Source organism: Motacilla alba, chromosome 6 (genome assembly GCF_015832195.1).
Source record: "Motacilla alba alba isolate MOTALB_02 chromosome 6, Motacilla_alba_V1.0_pri, whole genome shotgun sequence".
Classification (NCBI taxonomy): Eukaryota; Metazoa; Chordata; class Aves; order Passeriformes; family Motacillidae; genus Motacilla; species Motacilla alba.
Window position 1 is genome coordinate 5011103 of NC_052021.1, and position 16733 is coordinate 5027835.

General features: G+C 45.0%; 1 protein-coding gene across 16 annotated transcripts in view; it reads right to left on the reverse strand.

Annotated features, from left to right (window-relative positions):
* The window catches only part of PCDH15 (protocadherin related 15), a 635072-nt gene that overhangs the window by 266797 nt on the left and 351542 nt on the right, over positions 1 to 16733 (reverse strand). For all 16 annotated transcript variants that reach the window (XR_005257309.1, XR_005257310.1, XR_005257316.1 and 13 more), the window contains one exon: positions 1407 to 1525. Coding sequence is in view for 4 of the 16 variants with exons in the window: in XM_038140145.1 (XP_037996073.1) it covers positions 1407 to 1497 (91 nt within the window). In the remaining 12 variants the exon portion in view is untranslated. The remainder of the gene's footprint in view (positions 1 to 1406; positions 1526 to 16733) is intronic.

Consider the following 16733-nt stretch of genomic DNA (forward strand, 5'->3'; position numbering starts at 1 on the left):
CAAAAATCCCCATTTCATTCTCCTTAAAGATGCCTTTTTGGAGAGATGTGATGCTGCCAGCGTGAGCACAAATAAAAATCCAACTAAAAAGTGCTGGTTTTGGGGTTTTTTTTCAGCCTCCCCTGAGGACTCTCCACAGCCCCATGATCCTGCTTTGCTTCCCACCATTATTCCCGCTGCTCTCCCACATTCCTCCTGTGCTGTTGGACATGCCAGAGGCCACCGTGCTGCTTCTCCTCCACCCAAACCAGCATTTTCCTCCTCAAACCACCACCAAGGTCAACCTTTACCAACCTGATGGCCCCACTCCTCCACTGCAATAAATGATTAAAATCCAGTTAATTGTAGCCCAGCACAGAGCAAATATGTGAAATATGAGCAGCTCGTCCACTTCAGTGTCAGGAGTGACAGTGATTATGACAGGGTGTAAAAATGGAGAAAATTAAATTAGCTTTCTTGTACATTATGGGCAGGGTTGGGCTGGGGGATGGAAGGGAATAAAAGGACATTTGGAGAGCAATTAGTAGAACAAGAAACAGAGACTTTCGACTCGATAGCAAAAAACAAAGCATAATTTAAGCAGGACTGAAGACTTCCCATGAAAGCAAAATTACTTTACTTCCTAACTGACAAAATAGAGGTTTTTAAACCAAAACCCAGATGCCAAGTCATAAATTTGTACAATTACAGCTCTACCCACATGGAGTGCCATGGATAATGAGCAACTTCATTACAGACATGCTGAAACCACACTCAGTTTTCACTTATCCTACTCATTATTCCCAGGAGTATTCAGGAACAACTCTGACAGAATGTGCCCTTCAATGCTGTTGAATTGTTCAAAAGAATAACCCCAATCAGTTACCCAGGGCTGTAATTTTTAATTACCAGAGATCACTGGCAGGACACATTTCTGCTGTCTTTTAATTAAATTCAACCAAGATGCTCTGAGGAGGAACACGAGCTACTGGTGCCATGTTTCAGGGTTCCTGAAGCATTGTTTCTCTAGAAGACCCTCACTGTGGATTTTTTTCCCAAGCTTTTGGTCATTAACCATTCTCTCCATCTCCTGTTCCAACCACAACTGCTATTTATGAACAAAGTAAAATTTACTGCTAAAGCTTGCACAATGAATAAGACAAAACCGATTTTGATGCTCGAGTCCAACACTGAACAACCATAACTAAAGGTTTCATCTTGCTTGGTAAATCAACATCTTCAGGAAATGCAATCATCAATTGATGCCATGAAACACAACACACCCAGACCCTTCTTTCTTGGAACCTCTTTTCCTACTAAACTATGTCATCAAATAATAATTCTGGGGAGGGGAAAACAACCATTCCAATGAAATTCCAGAGGCATCCCAGCCCTCCCACAGCTCCACCCCTCAGCCAAACCCTTACCTTCATCATTCTGGGCCAGAGCCCATGCCAGGACAGCAGCGAGTGCCGTCCCCACTGTGAACCATTTCCAGAGACAAAGCTGCTGGACCATTTTCTGTCAAACTTCACTCAAGGCAGAGCTGGAAGAGAGGGATTTGACACATTTATTACTCAACCTGCACAAAGCTGAGCCACTACAAACTTTTTTACAGGGGATACGCAGACTCTTAAGAGCATGGTATTGTTTCAGTCATAAAAAAATAAAATAAGGAAGAAGAACCCCTAATTAGCATTAATCAAGATGTGTCTACTCATTAACTCCACAACTGTGCATGCACAGCCCTCCAAGTCAAGAAAATGCAAAGTTCTGGCTTAAATCAGCTCTTATTTCCATAATTTCCCTGCAATAAAGTATTTATGGTATCCTTCCTGCTTTCAAGCACCTTGGAGAAGCAACTGTAGCAGAGAAATTGCACTGATTCAAATGAGGGTTCACTGCAAAAGGCCAGAGGGACCCAGGATTCAAAGGCATTGCCCAGGAAAAATGGGAATGACCCCTCAGGGTGGCCTTCTTTAAGGACACAGGCTGTTGGGTTGTGTCCAGGAAAATGAAAAAAAACACCACCAACATCACACCGGAAAAAACAATCAACAAAGTAAAATTTAAAACAAACAAAGAAAAACAAACAAAGACAAACCCCCACAAAAGAAACAAAAAACCAAAAAGCAAGGAAACAAGAAAATAATAAACCCACAAATAATAAACCCACAAAACAAAGAAACCCTCCAAGAAAAGTAAAATCCCAAAACAAAACCCCACAATTCTCTCCCTTCCTCCCCACCAGGGCCCCAAAACAAACAAAAACCACCCAATTAAAAAAATCCCCCACCAGAATCCCCAGCACAGGTCTGGCTGAACTCCAGAGTGTACCTGGAGTGCAGAACATTAGATAGTTAAAAAAAGCTCTGGTTCATGGTTCCAATAAAAAGAATTAGCACAGTTCTGCAGCCCAGAACTGAGTTATTAAAAATATTCCTTCAAATTTAAAAACCTTAGGATAAATGCAATGACAGGAACATGGAATGAAGAGAGATTTTTAGCAATACAAGCCAAGTTATTGTATAAAAAAATAGCTGCTTTTATTAAAAATCAAACAAATGCGCAAAACAATTGTGTGCCAGGAGTTTTTGAGGAAAACCTGTGGGTTTTTTCCACAGGAGAAAGGGAGGAAGTAGGGAAATATAATAAGCCAGATGGAGTGGCCTATATTTACTAAAGTATTTAAAGTTCCTAGGTGGTTGAATATATACATACATATATATATATATATCTTGATTTTGCTTGCAGGACAGCTCACATGGGTGGGGATCACCAGGACATCAGAGGTTTTTCCCAAATCCAGTGATTGTATCCTGTGATTTGTGAGGCTCCCTCACAGCAAGAAGCACAGCCCCTTTTCCCTTTGTCAAAGCCACGGATTGCAGGTTGGATTTTATTGGATTTTATTTATTGGATTTTAATACCAACATGCTGGAGGAATAAAGGGCAGCAGCAAAACCATTCTGAATTCTACACTGAACACATTGCTCCACTCCTCATCAAGGGGTTAAGGGTGGCGAGAGGCCTTTCCAAGCTCCACTTCCCCTCAGGTAGGACTCTTCCCAACCTGTCCAGCAGCAGGAGGTTGGTGCAGGCTGCAGCAGGCAGCAATTCCAAGAAGAACTTCAATATTGCCCATGAAACAAGTGAAGCTCCAGCACAGATCTCATGGGAATTGGTTTCCATTTCAGACCGATGTTTGTCTTGACAGAGCAGCTCCAGGTCACTGAACGCAGGAATTCAAGCCATGCAAAGCACCCTCCTTCCTCCTTCTCTTCCCTTGCCCTTCTACACCTCTTTCTGACCAAATTCCAGCAGGGAATCGTGGAGTCACAGAATTCTTCAGATTGGAAAAGACCATTCAGGTCATGAAGTCCAAGCAGCACCACCACCATGATCACCACTAACCCATGTCCTCAAATGCCACATCCACACGTGCCTTGAACAACTCCAAGGACAGAGACTCCACCACTGCCCCAGGGCAGCCCTTTCCATGAAGAACCTTTCCAAGAAGTGCTTTACAACTCTTTCCATGAAGAACCCTTCCAAGAAGTGCTTTACAACCTTTTCCACAAAGAACCTTTCCCCCAGCACGACTTGAGGCCATTTCCTCTCATCCTCTCACCTGTTCCCTGGGAGAAGAGACCCAGCTCCCCTCTCCTCACTATCAGCTTCTCTCAGGGAATTGTAGGGAACAACCTCAGAGAGGAGACAGCAACCCTGACAGCTCAAATGGGAATTTGTGGCAAAATGGGTAGTTAGAGACAGCTCAAAGGAGAATTCCAGACTCTTTCCAAAGGAACTATTATTCCCATGTGAGAGGAGACAAGAACTGCTCAAAAGGGCCTTTTCCCTCCCTTCTCCTTCCCAAAATGCTCATTTGGTTACTGTCATGCAAACTTCCACTTCACCCATTCCAAAGTCATTCTGGAATTTGCAAGAGCCCCTTCAAAAAAAAACCCCAAAATTACTTTTTTTTTTGTGATATATTACTGCTGACTACTTGGAAATCAAGGCTGTTTCCACATTACCCAAATAGATTCCAGTTAATCATCATTATGAAACCTCCTGGGAATTTTGGGGATGGGAATTTCTCAGTATTTCATCACTGTTTCCTCCCCTGTTAACAAAATTTCCTGAAGGAACTGGGCTCAGCTGCTTTTCCACTTGAAGCAGTGTTATTCCATTAGGTGGTATTTGCCTCCAGCCTTTTACACCTCAAATCCCAGAACACAGAAGTCCAGGAGACTCTTGGTGTCTTCAGGTCAGTCTAAGGAAAAAAATCCCATCCAAATAGAGATTTTAGGTGTTATCACACTTAAAAGGGAGTGCACAAAGTCATTTCTGAGGGTTCTGATACTTGATTTGACAACCTTGAAAAACAAAATAAATCCAGATCTCCAATCACGATGTTCTATTTTAGAAAGTTATTCAGAGCTCAGCTGACACCCTTGAGTGGAGTCTGCTCCTGAGAGATTTTTAGGATGGAATCTTGACAGATTTATTTTTGATTGTGATGAAATGTCAAGATAAACCACAAGGATAGCAACACTGCTGCTCCCAGAATAAGCAACTCTGTATGCAACTGGACTACAAGAGAAGAAAAATCCTGGTTTTTCCTTCAATTGATACCAAGAAAAAAAAATTAAAAAAATACAAAACAAATAAAACTCCCAAAAGCCAGGAGTATAAAGTACAGAAAATTACACTATTAGGTTCAAACGAATCTGTTAACTTGGAAATAGCTTAGAACAAATCACAATTTACCACAAAGTGCCAAGGGTTGAAAACCTGTAAGAAATAAGGTTGAACTCCAGACAGGGCAAGGGAAAACTATGAATTGATGAGAGAAGGAAGATTTGTAAAGTAAAGACACACAAAATGTTTACAAGACTCAGGATTTTTCTGAAAAAATATTCTAATTTTAAGTTCTAAGAGATGAAGGTAAATTAATCTGAGTTATGACATGCAAGCACTTGAAACATATTTAGAGGAACAATAACATGACAGCAACTTCCAATAATTATTTCCTTTTAGATCTGGTGTTATTACAGGCTTTAGAACTTTGCATTCATTAGAAACTGGAGCAGGGGGGAACATGGCCTTGGTCAAAATAAATAACAATTTTCTGGGCACCCTGTGCCAGGGCCTGCCCACCCTCCCAGGCAACAATTCCCAATTCCCAATATCCCATCCATCCCTGCCCTCTGGCAGTGGGAAGCCATTCCCTGTGTCCTGTCCCTCCATCCCTTGTCCCCAGTCCCTCTCCAGCTCTCCTGGAGCCCCTTTAGGCCCTGGCAGGGGCTCTGAGCTCTCCCTGGAGCCTTCTCCTCTCCAGGTGAGCACCCCCAGCTCTCCCAGCCTGGCTCCATCCCTGGAGCAGCTCCATGATCTCCTCTGGGCTCATTCCAACAGCTCCACATGTTTCTTGACTACTTGAAATAATTCAAGTGGGGGGAAAAAAGAAAATCTAAATTTTGGGCCAGGTTTGCCACAAGCCAGAGCCCTCACACCAGAACTGCCACATCCCCACCCAATTCCATAGGAAACATCTATGGGAGTGCCCACACCACTCAAACTGCCACCAGCCAGAATTTCTGAGTGTTCTCCACGAGCAGCAAATCTGAAAACAATTTTGGAAGCAAACACTTTGCAGTTCTTGCTCCTACAGTGGATTCAAAACCCTGGCAAACTTTAACAGAAATCACTAAGTGAGCATTATTAATTCATTAGACACGTCAACAAATATTTGCTATGTAATGTATTTGACAAAAACAGTGGTTCCTGAGACACTGCTGTGGCTGGACGAGTAACTCAGCATTTAAAAAGGAATTAAACACCCATTTATATCTGTCCTATTATTTACTCAACAAGCCTGAACTCCTGCAAGCATCAGGAGTGACCCATTTTGCTTAGTGGGGATGCTCTTTGCACCCTACAATTGTGAGAAATCTTTAAAAGTATTTATTTTTTAAAGGTTGATGAGAATGAATTGCTTTAACACAGCAAAATAATTACAGTGGACTGGGTTTTTTTATAAGGTTCATCATTATTAGTGATCAGCTGAACTGTCTTAAAGTTTGTAGACATAAAATAGGGAGTGCAAATGCTTATTCTGGAGAACTGGTGCCATAATAAATCAGAAATGCCAGTAAAACAGCAGGAAGAAGTCTCTTACAGAAGCCAGAAAGGAGAGGAACTTGCTTTAGAGTCTGACAGTGCTCCTTCATGAAAAACTCCATGTCCCAAATGCTTGATTTTTGCCACCCAAACAATTCTGTTAAGAGTCAGCACAAGCAAAAAGCTTCTAGAAGATTGTTTCACCACAGAACAGACACACACCAAAAAAACCCCTAAATCTGTTTAGCCTCACAGTGCTGCTCAACACTCAAGTCACCTCATCTGGGATGGAATTCATCTCCATGAATTCCAGGGAATATCTCAAGGGGGTTTCCTTCTGATGAGCAGGTCCTGAGCCCCTCTCACTGGGGCTGGAAAACACCCTCACCTGAGGCTTAACTACCAAACCAAACCCTAATTCCAGCTCAGGACATCCTGGAAAGGTGAATCTCATCCCACAAGGTCCCTCCCACACCCAGGGCCTGAGCCCCTCTGCTGGGAAACACCTCACCTGGGGCTTAAGCAGAAAAAGTAACTTTAATTCCAGCATTCCAGCTCAGAGATCACCTCTGGCAGCTCGGGACAGCCTGGAAGGCTGAAGATCAGCTCACAGCCCCCCTCCCATGCCCAAGCCCTGAGCCCCTCTCACTGGTGGGGCACATCCAGAGCACATCTGCCAGGCTGGAGAACAGCTTCAGCTGGGCTTAGCCACAAAAATAAACCCTAATTCCAGCTCAGGAGCTCAGCAATCACCTCTGGTAGCTTGGAGCATCCTGGAAGGGTGAATGTCAGCCCACAGCCTCCCTGCCATGCCCAGTCCCAGATCCCATCTCACAGCCCTTCCCAACCAGGAGAAAAGCCAGGGAAGGAAGACTTCACCTTCAAGTTAAAACCAGTTCTGGCTCTGATTCAGCTGCAAGTGTGACTAACTCTGTTTGCTGAAGTCAAATATCTGCTTAAATGCTTTCCTGAAGAATTATTCAAGCATAAGCAAATATTTGGCTGTGCTGGTGCTACAGTGAATAATTTACAGCGCAAACCCAGCCCTTTTCTCCAGCTTTGGAGGTTCCAAAAATCCAAACACTACTCCAAGGTTTTATTTCACTGACACTTCTTGAGCAATTAACACATGAGTATTTCAGCCTATGGACTCTTGGATTTACTCAATCCTGTTAAAGTGCTCTCATGCTCTGGGACTGGCACAGTTGAGTTGGATTTTCTCATCCTCCTCTCCTTAGATAAGACCTTTCAGGAACGTGAAGATTTTTGAGATGAAATTTCAAGATCAAATCTGCTCCCACCTCAATTCCCTCCTCCCAGCTGCTGGGTCTGTTCCACATAAATAAACACATTAAAAAAGTGCAATATTGATGCTGCATCTGTCCCTTTTCCTTGTGTTACCAAGCTCTTGATTATTTTACCCTCACTTGGAGGCAGCATTTTTAGAAAGCAAAGACACAAGCACAAGAAAAAAATGATAATTTATATGAGGATCTGAAATAAAATTTCACCAGCAACTTGAAATTTCTCTGCATTTTCTCTGTATCTACATTCAAATAATTCATCTTCAAATATTTCTGCTTGCCCTCATTCTTCTAAGGAAGAAGTTTTGTTCCTTTCCTTGCCCCGCTCTTTCAGCCTGTTATTTTCTGTGCCTTTCTGGCAGAAATGACTCTCTAAGAGTTGACGAGATGCCACTGCAAGGCCAAAGTAAAGCCTCAAAAAAGTAATTTCAAACTTCAGTGAGAATACCACAGCTGTCCCTGGGCCTGGCTGGGAAAGATGCAAGGAAAAGTTGATTATCAAGCCATTTTTACTTCAATGTGGAAATCTAAGTTTATTTCAATTTTGCACCCCCAAACCCCCAAACCAGCTATTTTCCTACATTGCATGAATTATAAAGTTCTTTAATTTCCATCTCTGTGTATCAGTGGTAGCCAGAGAATCCCAGAATGGTTTGGGCTGGAAGGGACCTTCAATCTCATCTCATTCCAACCACTGCTGTGGGCAGGGAAACCTTCCAGACCCTCCGAGGGCACTTTTCCACCCTCCTGCCAGCAGAACATCCTACAGATGCTGATTTAAAAGGATTAAAACTATTTCATGCTGCTGATTCCCACTGAACAAAGAGGATTGATAAATAGATGGAAAGTTTGCACAGAGAAAACTCAACTAAACTCAGAGAAATTTAAAAAAGCTTTATGGGATAACTGAGGAAGGGAGAGAGAAGCACTTTTGTTTCCTGCTTCCATCACTAGCAGTGATTTATTTCCTGTCTTTTTAACAAGCAATGCAGCTATTCGATGGATTAACAGGATTACAGCTCTTCATCATTCATTCCTGTCCACAAAACCTTTTTTTCATGCATTGTGAATTTATTTATTCATGTTTCCAGCCTCTCTGTATGGCTTTCACCTAGAAAATACTGTTTTCACAGAAGGTTTTGAGTTCACAAAAGCTGTTTGGCTGTGACACTGTTCATTTGAGATTCCTGCTGTGCTGATAGTAACTCCAGAAAGAAGAGAGAGCAAAGATATCCTAAACTTGATATCAGAGCCAGGAGACTTCAGCTGAAAAATGACATTAACATAAAAAGATTACAAGAAATACAACCCATATTAGGCAGGAGCAGCTCAGTTCATTCTTCAATAACCTTTGCCTTCACAAAATATGCACACACAGCTAAAATTACACATTAAAGTGCTAATAATGAAAATATAATTCGATAGGAAAGTCCAAAGATTAGTTTCATTGCTTTTACTGCAGGACAGGTATTGGATTCCATCCCAAAAACTTCTCCATCTCTCCCTTGCCAGATCATTTTCTCTCCAAGGATCCCTCTCTGGAATCACATAGCACAAAGCAGAGAATCCAAGGGGTAAAATGTGTCTGACACCAGGAAATGTTTTGTCCAGAGCCCCTGAGAGTGCTCCTTGCAGGACACCGGGAACTGTCTCCACATTTATGGCTGAAAAACTGACTGGTGTTATAAAAATGGAAACATCTCAAACTAAACTGGGACAACAAACGCGATGCAGATTAATTAAGTTTAAGTTAATTGGATTTAAGTTAAGTGCGTTCATTTTATCGAAGAAAACGGCATTTTCCCAAGTAAAATTTATATGCTGCCTCCTCCCATCTCTGAGAGGATTTTTATTTAAATTTTGTAAAAATAAACACACTAAACTTGTCAGTTTTCTAGAATTGAGTGTTTCTACCTGCCTGTAGTTGCTACAGCAGGACTAGTGTTAAATACACCCTGGAGGAGTAGCAGGAGCCATGCTTGAGCAGCTCAGTGCACAACGTGTCAGAATTAACACACGCACACCCCCTGAGCAGAGATTTCATCCAGCCACTCCCAAAACCAGCTGAAGACTTTGGTACTGGAGATGACTGAGCCAGAAATTAGGCCTGGCTTTGGAAGTCAGGCCAGATGCCAATTAGTAAGGCTGGTTAAACCAGAGAGCTGCCACAAGTCTGCACCAGGGTTTAAAAGTCCTCTGGAAAACAAAAGCAAATCCCATTATTGTACAGGAGCCAGCCTGCCTTGCTGGGACACTCCCAATAAATCCCACACATTCCTTCTGCCACCAGTGCCACCTGCTACTGACCCCCAGGAATCCAGAGACACTCCCCTTGTGGCTTTCACCCTCCAGGAACCAGCCTCCTCAGCAGAGCCCAGCCTGAATTAAGCCCTTCCACAGCAATTCAGGTTTCTCTTCTAGAAAAAGGGCAGGAAATCAGAAGTTTCATCCTTATCAACTCCTTGGTACCTTATCAGTGACCACATTCTGCACTTGATCACAGATTGATTTAGCCCCTGAGCCACGTGCTCAAGGAGGCTTCAACACAAACACCCTCAGATATCCAACCTGGTACATTTAGACCTCACCCCATTTTCTTGGGAAGACTCCTCAGCTGGATTGGAGTCTATTAATGGAGCACCAGCCCAGATTTTCATTATTTTAAGCACATCCCTGCTGTTGTGCACCTCCTTTTTCCTCTGCCCCTTAAGTCTGACTTTCAGTTGCTTCCTGCTCCCATCCTAACAGTACCCCAGCCCCAAAGGGGATCTTGCCTTCCCCCCATCTCCTCCTTCCCTGTCAGTTCTGCACATCAAACCCACTTGTCTCCGTCATTGCTGAACAGTCTCTCCAAGCCCTCTCATGCTCTTCTGCTCTCCAGGCTTTCCCTCATCTGACACCACATCTCTCAAGCATCAAGCGCACTTTCACTCCTCTGCTCCAGGATTTTCCTTCCCAGTATTTTTGGGGGGAGCCTTACCCTTAAAAATCCCTCTTGTCACTTCTTGATAGGCACTGAGCATAACTGAGATGATTACGTGTTTTGATTATGCTTGGATTGATTTCTGAGCTGGTTGGCTGGGAAGGAAAGGAGGTCCTTAAATCTGTACTTGTCTTTTGATGTTTTCAAAAGGCTTCACAAAGCTGGAATCACTTCCCTCTCTTCACTGCCCCAGAGAAGCTGTGGTTCTCTCTGGATTTTTGGAAGTGTCCAAGGCCAGTTTGGAGCAGCCTGGGATGGTGGAAGGGGGTGGGATAAGATGGGCTTTAACCAGCCCAAACCATTCTGTCATTCCATGATTTATCCAGATCCATTTAAATATTCCACCTTTTGAATCTCCTCATCCCTCCAGCTGCTTTTCAGTCCTCTGGCAATCACATAAACCCATCTCCTGAACCTCTGTTTCTCCAGATACCCTCACACACCTCACTGCTGATCACCAACCCCCAACACTCAGCATTCCACCTCCTGGGTTTTCTGGATCCCTGCTTTCCTTAAAACACAGAGCACCCAGAGCTCTCACCCACCCAGGCTGGCTATTTCAAGACACTTGGCCTCCACATCTCCCAAATCCTTCTCTTCCACCCTTCCAGACTCTCAGAAATGCTCCTGCCCACTGCTGAACATGGGAACTGATGTGGCATTTCCAGCTTTTTTTGTTCTGCTGGATCTGTGGCTGATTCAGGTGTACAGAGCTGGGGTGTGCCCACATGCTGGGACACTGGGATGGGCACAGGGCACTCATCCAGGGACAGCTGGCACTGAGTGCCCACCAGAGGTGCTAGGGATGGATTTACACACCCACAGGTGGGTTCTGATCTGCTCAAGTATCTCCTTGGCCAAATATCGAGCAAGAAATAGCTTCTGAGGAACAGAAGAGAGGTAAAGATAGGATCTTGTAAGACATTTTGGAGACAGAAAAATCATGGAGATGACTTTGGGAGACATGCAAACACAGGGATTTTCAGATGGTTCCTGGTTGCTACAGGGAGGGTTTTCAGGCTGGAGGTAGGGTACACATGCCAGGGATTACTGGTATAGGAGTGGTTTGGGTTGGCAGAGACCTTGAGTAGATCCTCTCATCCATCCCCCAATCCATGGGCAGGGACGACTGTTCCTCCCTGCTCAGGCCCTGATGAGCTGAACCAAAACTCAGCCCACAAAATTCACTTCTTGTTCAACTCAGCCATGGGTGTTAATCCCAGAATGGTTTGGGTCAGAAGGAAGCTTGAAACTCATCCAGTGCCACCCCTGCCATAGGCAGGGACACCTTCCACTGTCCCAGGTGGCTCCAAGCCCTGTCCAACCTGGCCTTGGGCACTGCCAGGGATCCAGGGGCAGCCACGGCTGCTCTGGGCACCCTGTGCCAGGGCCTGCCCACCCTCCTAGGGAGGAATTTCTTGCATATATTTCACCTAGATTTCCCCTCCAGCAGTGGGAAGCCATTCCCCCTTGTCCTGCCACTCCAGGCACTTATCCAAAATCTCTCTCCATGTTTTCTGTAGCTCCTTCAGGCTCTGCAAGGCCACAATTTGGTCACCCCAAAGCTTCTCCTCTCCAGGTGAACAATCCCAGCTGTGCCAGCCTTTCCTCCCAGCAGAGCTGCTCCATGCCTCTGCTCATGCTGGTGCCTCCCCTGGGCTCTGTGCAGCAGCTCCAGGTCCCTCCTGTGCTGGCCCCAGGGCTGGGGCAGCTCTGCAGGTGGGCTCTCACCTGAGCACAGGGGCACAGGGGCAGAATCTCCCCCTCCCCTGCTGCCCACGCTGGGGCTCAGCCCAGGATCGGGTTAAGAAACAGGGAAATTGAGGGAAAAGCACTGCATCTCACGCCACTGCTGTGCAACAGAGACAATTCCACACCAGCACCAGCAAACTTTGAGCTGGAGGGAACAGCCACAGGCGAAGTGATGCACAAGAACCTCAATCCTACAGTTCAAATGACTCCAGCAATTTTCCTGAGTGTAAATGCAGCACGTCCCTTGGAATCGATTATGTAGTTTTCTTGGACATGAAACATTTCATTGTTTATTTAAATACTTTACTCATAGGGTCTGTGCTGGTGGTTATTTCTAAAAGATCAGCCAAAATGGGTTTACAAATATTTGTATTTAGGAAACTATTAAGATAACCAAGTAACAGTTAGATCCTTGAAGGAAATCCAGGAATACCACCAAAACCAGAGCTTAACAACCCAGCAATAACACATCACTCAAAGGAATGTTTCAAAAGTGGGCTATTCTCAAATTTCAAAAGCTGTCAAAGTAAATAAGATTGTTTCACCAATTTCCTGTAACATCTCATAAAGGAAAAAAACAATGTTCCTTTCTGACAGTCCTTGAATGAACAGCCCCCTTACACTCACACAAGGTCACAAGCTTGTCTCTGACTGAGGCCAGCTGTGGGAGAATGGACAAAAGCAAACAAGGAAATGCACTCAAAGATGCAGAAATCACTCCAGGGTTGGACAGCCTGCACAAATCCACAAGCTCCTGATAACATTTTCCCCCTCTTCCACTCACTTATCATCACCCTGCTTGATTTTAGTTGGTACTGAGGTGACATTTCCATGAATTCCATTAAAAAAACATGGTGTTAGAAGACATTAGGTGGAGCTGGTGAAGTTGAACAGGCTGGAAACAGCCAGCACAGCGTGGACACTCAGTGACCTCCCCATGGCACATCAGTGAGGCACCACATTCCTGCCAGGGCATTATCACAAGTTCAGGCATCAGATCTCAACCTCTGAGGCTGGAGAAGGAGTTTGGATAAGGGCCTGGAATGCCAGGATGAGGCAGAATGGCTTTAAACTGAAATAAGGTAGGGCTAGATGGGATATTGGGAAGGAATTTTCCCCTGTGAGGGTGGGCAGGCCCTGGCACAGGGTGCCCAGAGCAGCTGTGGCTGCCCATGGATCCCTGGCAGTGCCCAAGACCAGGTTGGACTTTGGGGCTTGGAGCAGCCTGAGACAGTGAAAGGTGTCCCTGCCCTTGGCAGGGGTGGCACTGGATGGGATTTAAGGTCCTTTGAAGAAAGGGGGAGAGGCTTTCCTGTGGTTTGCAGCAGAAAGCTATTTACAGGTAAGCAGTGCTCAGTGGTGCGTCCCCTCCTGGGGCTGTGTCCACAGTGTCCTGAGGCTGCCAGGATGGGGAGGGAGAAAAAAGGCCCTGGCAGTGAGACCATAACAACAGAATTAAAAGAAACATTCATTCTAAAGATAAAATGTGAAGATTAATTTAGTTTTCATTCAGTGTCAGAAGAGATGCCTTTCAAGCCAGGCATGTATTCCATGGGATTGGCAGCAGGCCTGAGATTAGGTGTACTTTGAATCTGTTCCCTCAATTTTTGTGGCTTTTCTCCTGAAATGTGTAAAGTGAGATGGGAGAGAAAGGAAAGCCCTGTGGGGTATGAGGTTGGCTGTCCAAAATAAAAAGCTGAACTGCAGGAAACACCATTTTAGTGCAATTCAGTTGTAAAAACAAGAGAAGACTACGAGCTAAGAGGCCAGATGAGCTGGCCCACGCACTTGACTACTGCTGGGTGAGGAGGGGAAGGTGTCAGAGTGTGGAATTAAGTGCCAGGTGAAAGTCTGCCAGCTCCAGAGTTCAGCCCTGGCTACAAACAGAGGGCTGTCAGCAGCTCTGTGAGGATCTAAATGCACTGAATACCTGGGCAGCTTGGGAAAGGAATCTTCACTTGGCTAAAAAGGCACGCTGGGAAAAATAAGGTATTCATGTATGCAGAGAGGGATTGGGAATTTGTCAGCTTTTCAGCTATTTTCCCCTCCGAGGAGGCGGCACAGGGAGCGGCTGTGGGTACCCAGCTGAAGTAAACAAAATGCTGGGGAGCATTAGGAGGGAGAGGAAGAGGGACTAAATTGGAATGACATTATATAGGACAATAGGAAACCCCTGGAGCATTAAACAAAGGGCTTGCTGCCATCATTTCAAAGAAGAGACACCAGAGAAGGACAAGGGCTCAGGAAGGACACTGGGTGACCTTGCACTCCTCTGTCAAACACAAGAAATGCAAAAAAAATCCAACCCTACCTCAGAAATCAGACTGGTTTGGACTGGAAGGGATGTCAAAACCCATCCAGTTCCACCTTTTACTATCCCAGGTTGCTCAAGCCCTGTCTACCCTCATCTTGGGCACTGCCAGGGATCCAGGGGCAGCCACAGCTGCTCTGGGCACCCTGTGCCAGGGCCTGCCCACCCTGCCAGGGAACAATTCCTAATTCCCAATATCCCATCCAGCCCTGCCCTCTGGCAGTTTAAAACATGGAAAAGGAAAATTTTTAAGATTCCCCGCTGCAAGAAAGAGACATTACAGACATCAAGTGAAATCTTGATCAGCAAAGCTGCTGTAGCAACAAAGTTTTCCCATGACACTAATATTTCTGTCCTAGAGGAGTACAGACAGGAATAAAAGCAAGAACACACACAAAGAAATCTCTCTCATGCCAGCTAAACACTCGGGCTTGTTCAGGAAGTCATCAGAACAGAGAAAACACTCTACTCCCAGTTGTTTCCTCTCCAAACAACAATAGATTTAATTATGCAGATTAAAACAAGGACATCCCATCCTTCAGGGCTTTTGCAAACTGCCGGCAGGAGCTGCGGGGGAACCCCCAGGTAGTGCTGTGCACCTCACCTCAGGTACAGGGTTCAGGGACACATTTCCTCTCTCCAAAACATGAAGTGAATCAGGAATAGCTACTGAACAGAACAGATTAATGGCTTAATTCAGTTGCTAATTGATATGTTCTATTTTGCCCCCCAGCTGTGTGATGTAAATTGAATAAAACACATGAAAACCCATAAATGAAGTGTGAGTTCCCTCACAGTTCTATACACTTGTTTCAAGCTAAAGAAGCTGTCTGGAGTAAGAAATTCACCTAATCGAATTTTACTCCTTTGCCATCACTTTGGTCCTCAGCACACAACTGAAGAGAGGGAAAGTTCTACCCCTGAGTAAAAGGCAGTCAGATTTGGGGAAATTTGGGCTTAAATCCAGCTATTTCAACAATGTCCTGATTCCAAAAGTGACACATCCCAGGAGGGACCTTGTGGCTCTGCACAACTCCCTGCCAGGAGGGGACAGCCAGGGGAGTCGGGCTGTGCTGCCAGGGAACAGGGACAGGACAAGGGGAAAGGGCCTGAAGCTGGGCCAGGGCAGGCTCAGCTTGGCCAGCAGCAGGAATTTCTGCATGAAAAGGGTGCTCAGGCCTTGGCAGGGGCTGCCCAGGGAGCTTTGCAGTGCCCATGCCTGGAGGTGTCCCAGGAAGGGCTGGAGGTGGCACTCAGTGCTCTGGGCTGGGGACAAGGTGGGCACTGGGCACAGCTGGGACTCCATGGGCTGGCAGAGAATTTCCAGCCTCAGGGATCCTGGGATCTGTTACAGAAGTGAAAAGAGTTTTTTCCTGGAGCTGGCTCCTGATTCACAGAACTGATGTGAGGCATTCCTCCCCAGGGGGGAAAAACTGGGGAGAATAATCTTTCAAGACAAAATATCCTGATAACAATCAGATGTTTAGCCTTGGAGGGAAGCCATGAAAATCAAGGCAAAATCTGTAAAGAGGCCTTTGGGATATTATCCAAAATAGGATCCAGACAGAAGCAGTGCCACTTGACCCGAGGATACAGTCTGAGGAGACACAGAGAAGCAGAGAACATCACAGTAATGACATCAACGCTTTACCCTGATTCTGAAGTTTAAATTTTCAGTGCTTTCTCTTTAATTGCATCTTGGGGGAATCAGATGGTTTCAAACTTGGTAGGAGCAGATTTCTTTAAGACCTACAGCACCACGTGCCAGGAGTTTGGATCTGTTATACCACTTTGAGAAGTCGAGGGGGAAAGGAAGAAATCAAAATGAGAATGAGAGCAAGGCTGTGAAAAAAAGTTAATGAGAGCCCAGCTTTGGATAAACCTCCTCAGAGGCCACTTAGACTGGACACCTCCTGGGATGGGAGGGCAGCAGCTCTTCCAAATCCCCCTCAAGAGGCAGATTTACCCTGGAACAAGACCTGGATTTACCCTGGAACAACTTCTACCTCCTGTTAACTAGGTGGCCATAAATCACCTCAGCACAGGAGACCTCAATCATGGCTCTAAAGGGCATTATCCCTATATTGAAATCAATCTCTAGATACATCCTCACAGGAGCCTTCTCCACTCTTGGAATTGAAGTGTTTTCCAACTTCTGTTGAGTTTCTCCTCAAATCTTTTATGCATGAACCATTTTCCTGATGCTTTAATCATCATTTACACCTTTACAGAACAAATGCAGAGAGGCAAAACCACAAGCCTAAATCTTTAGTTATCA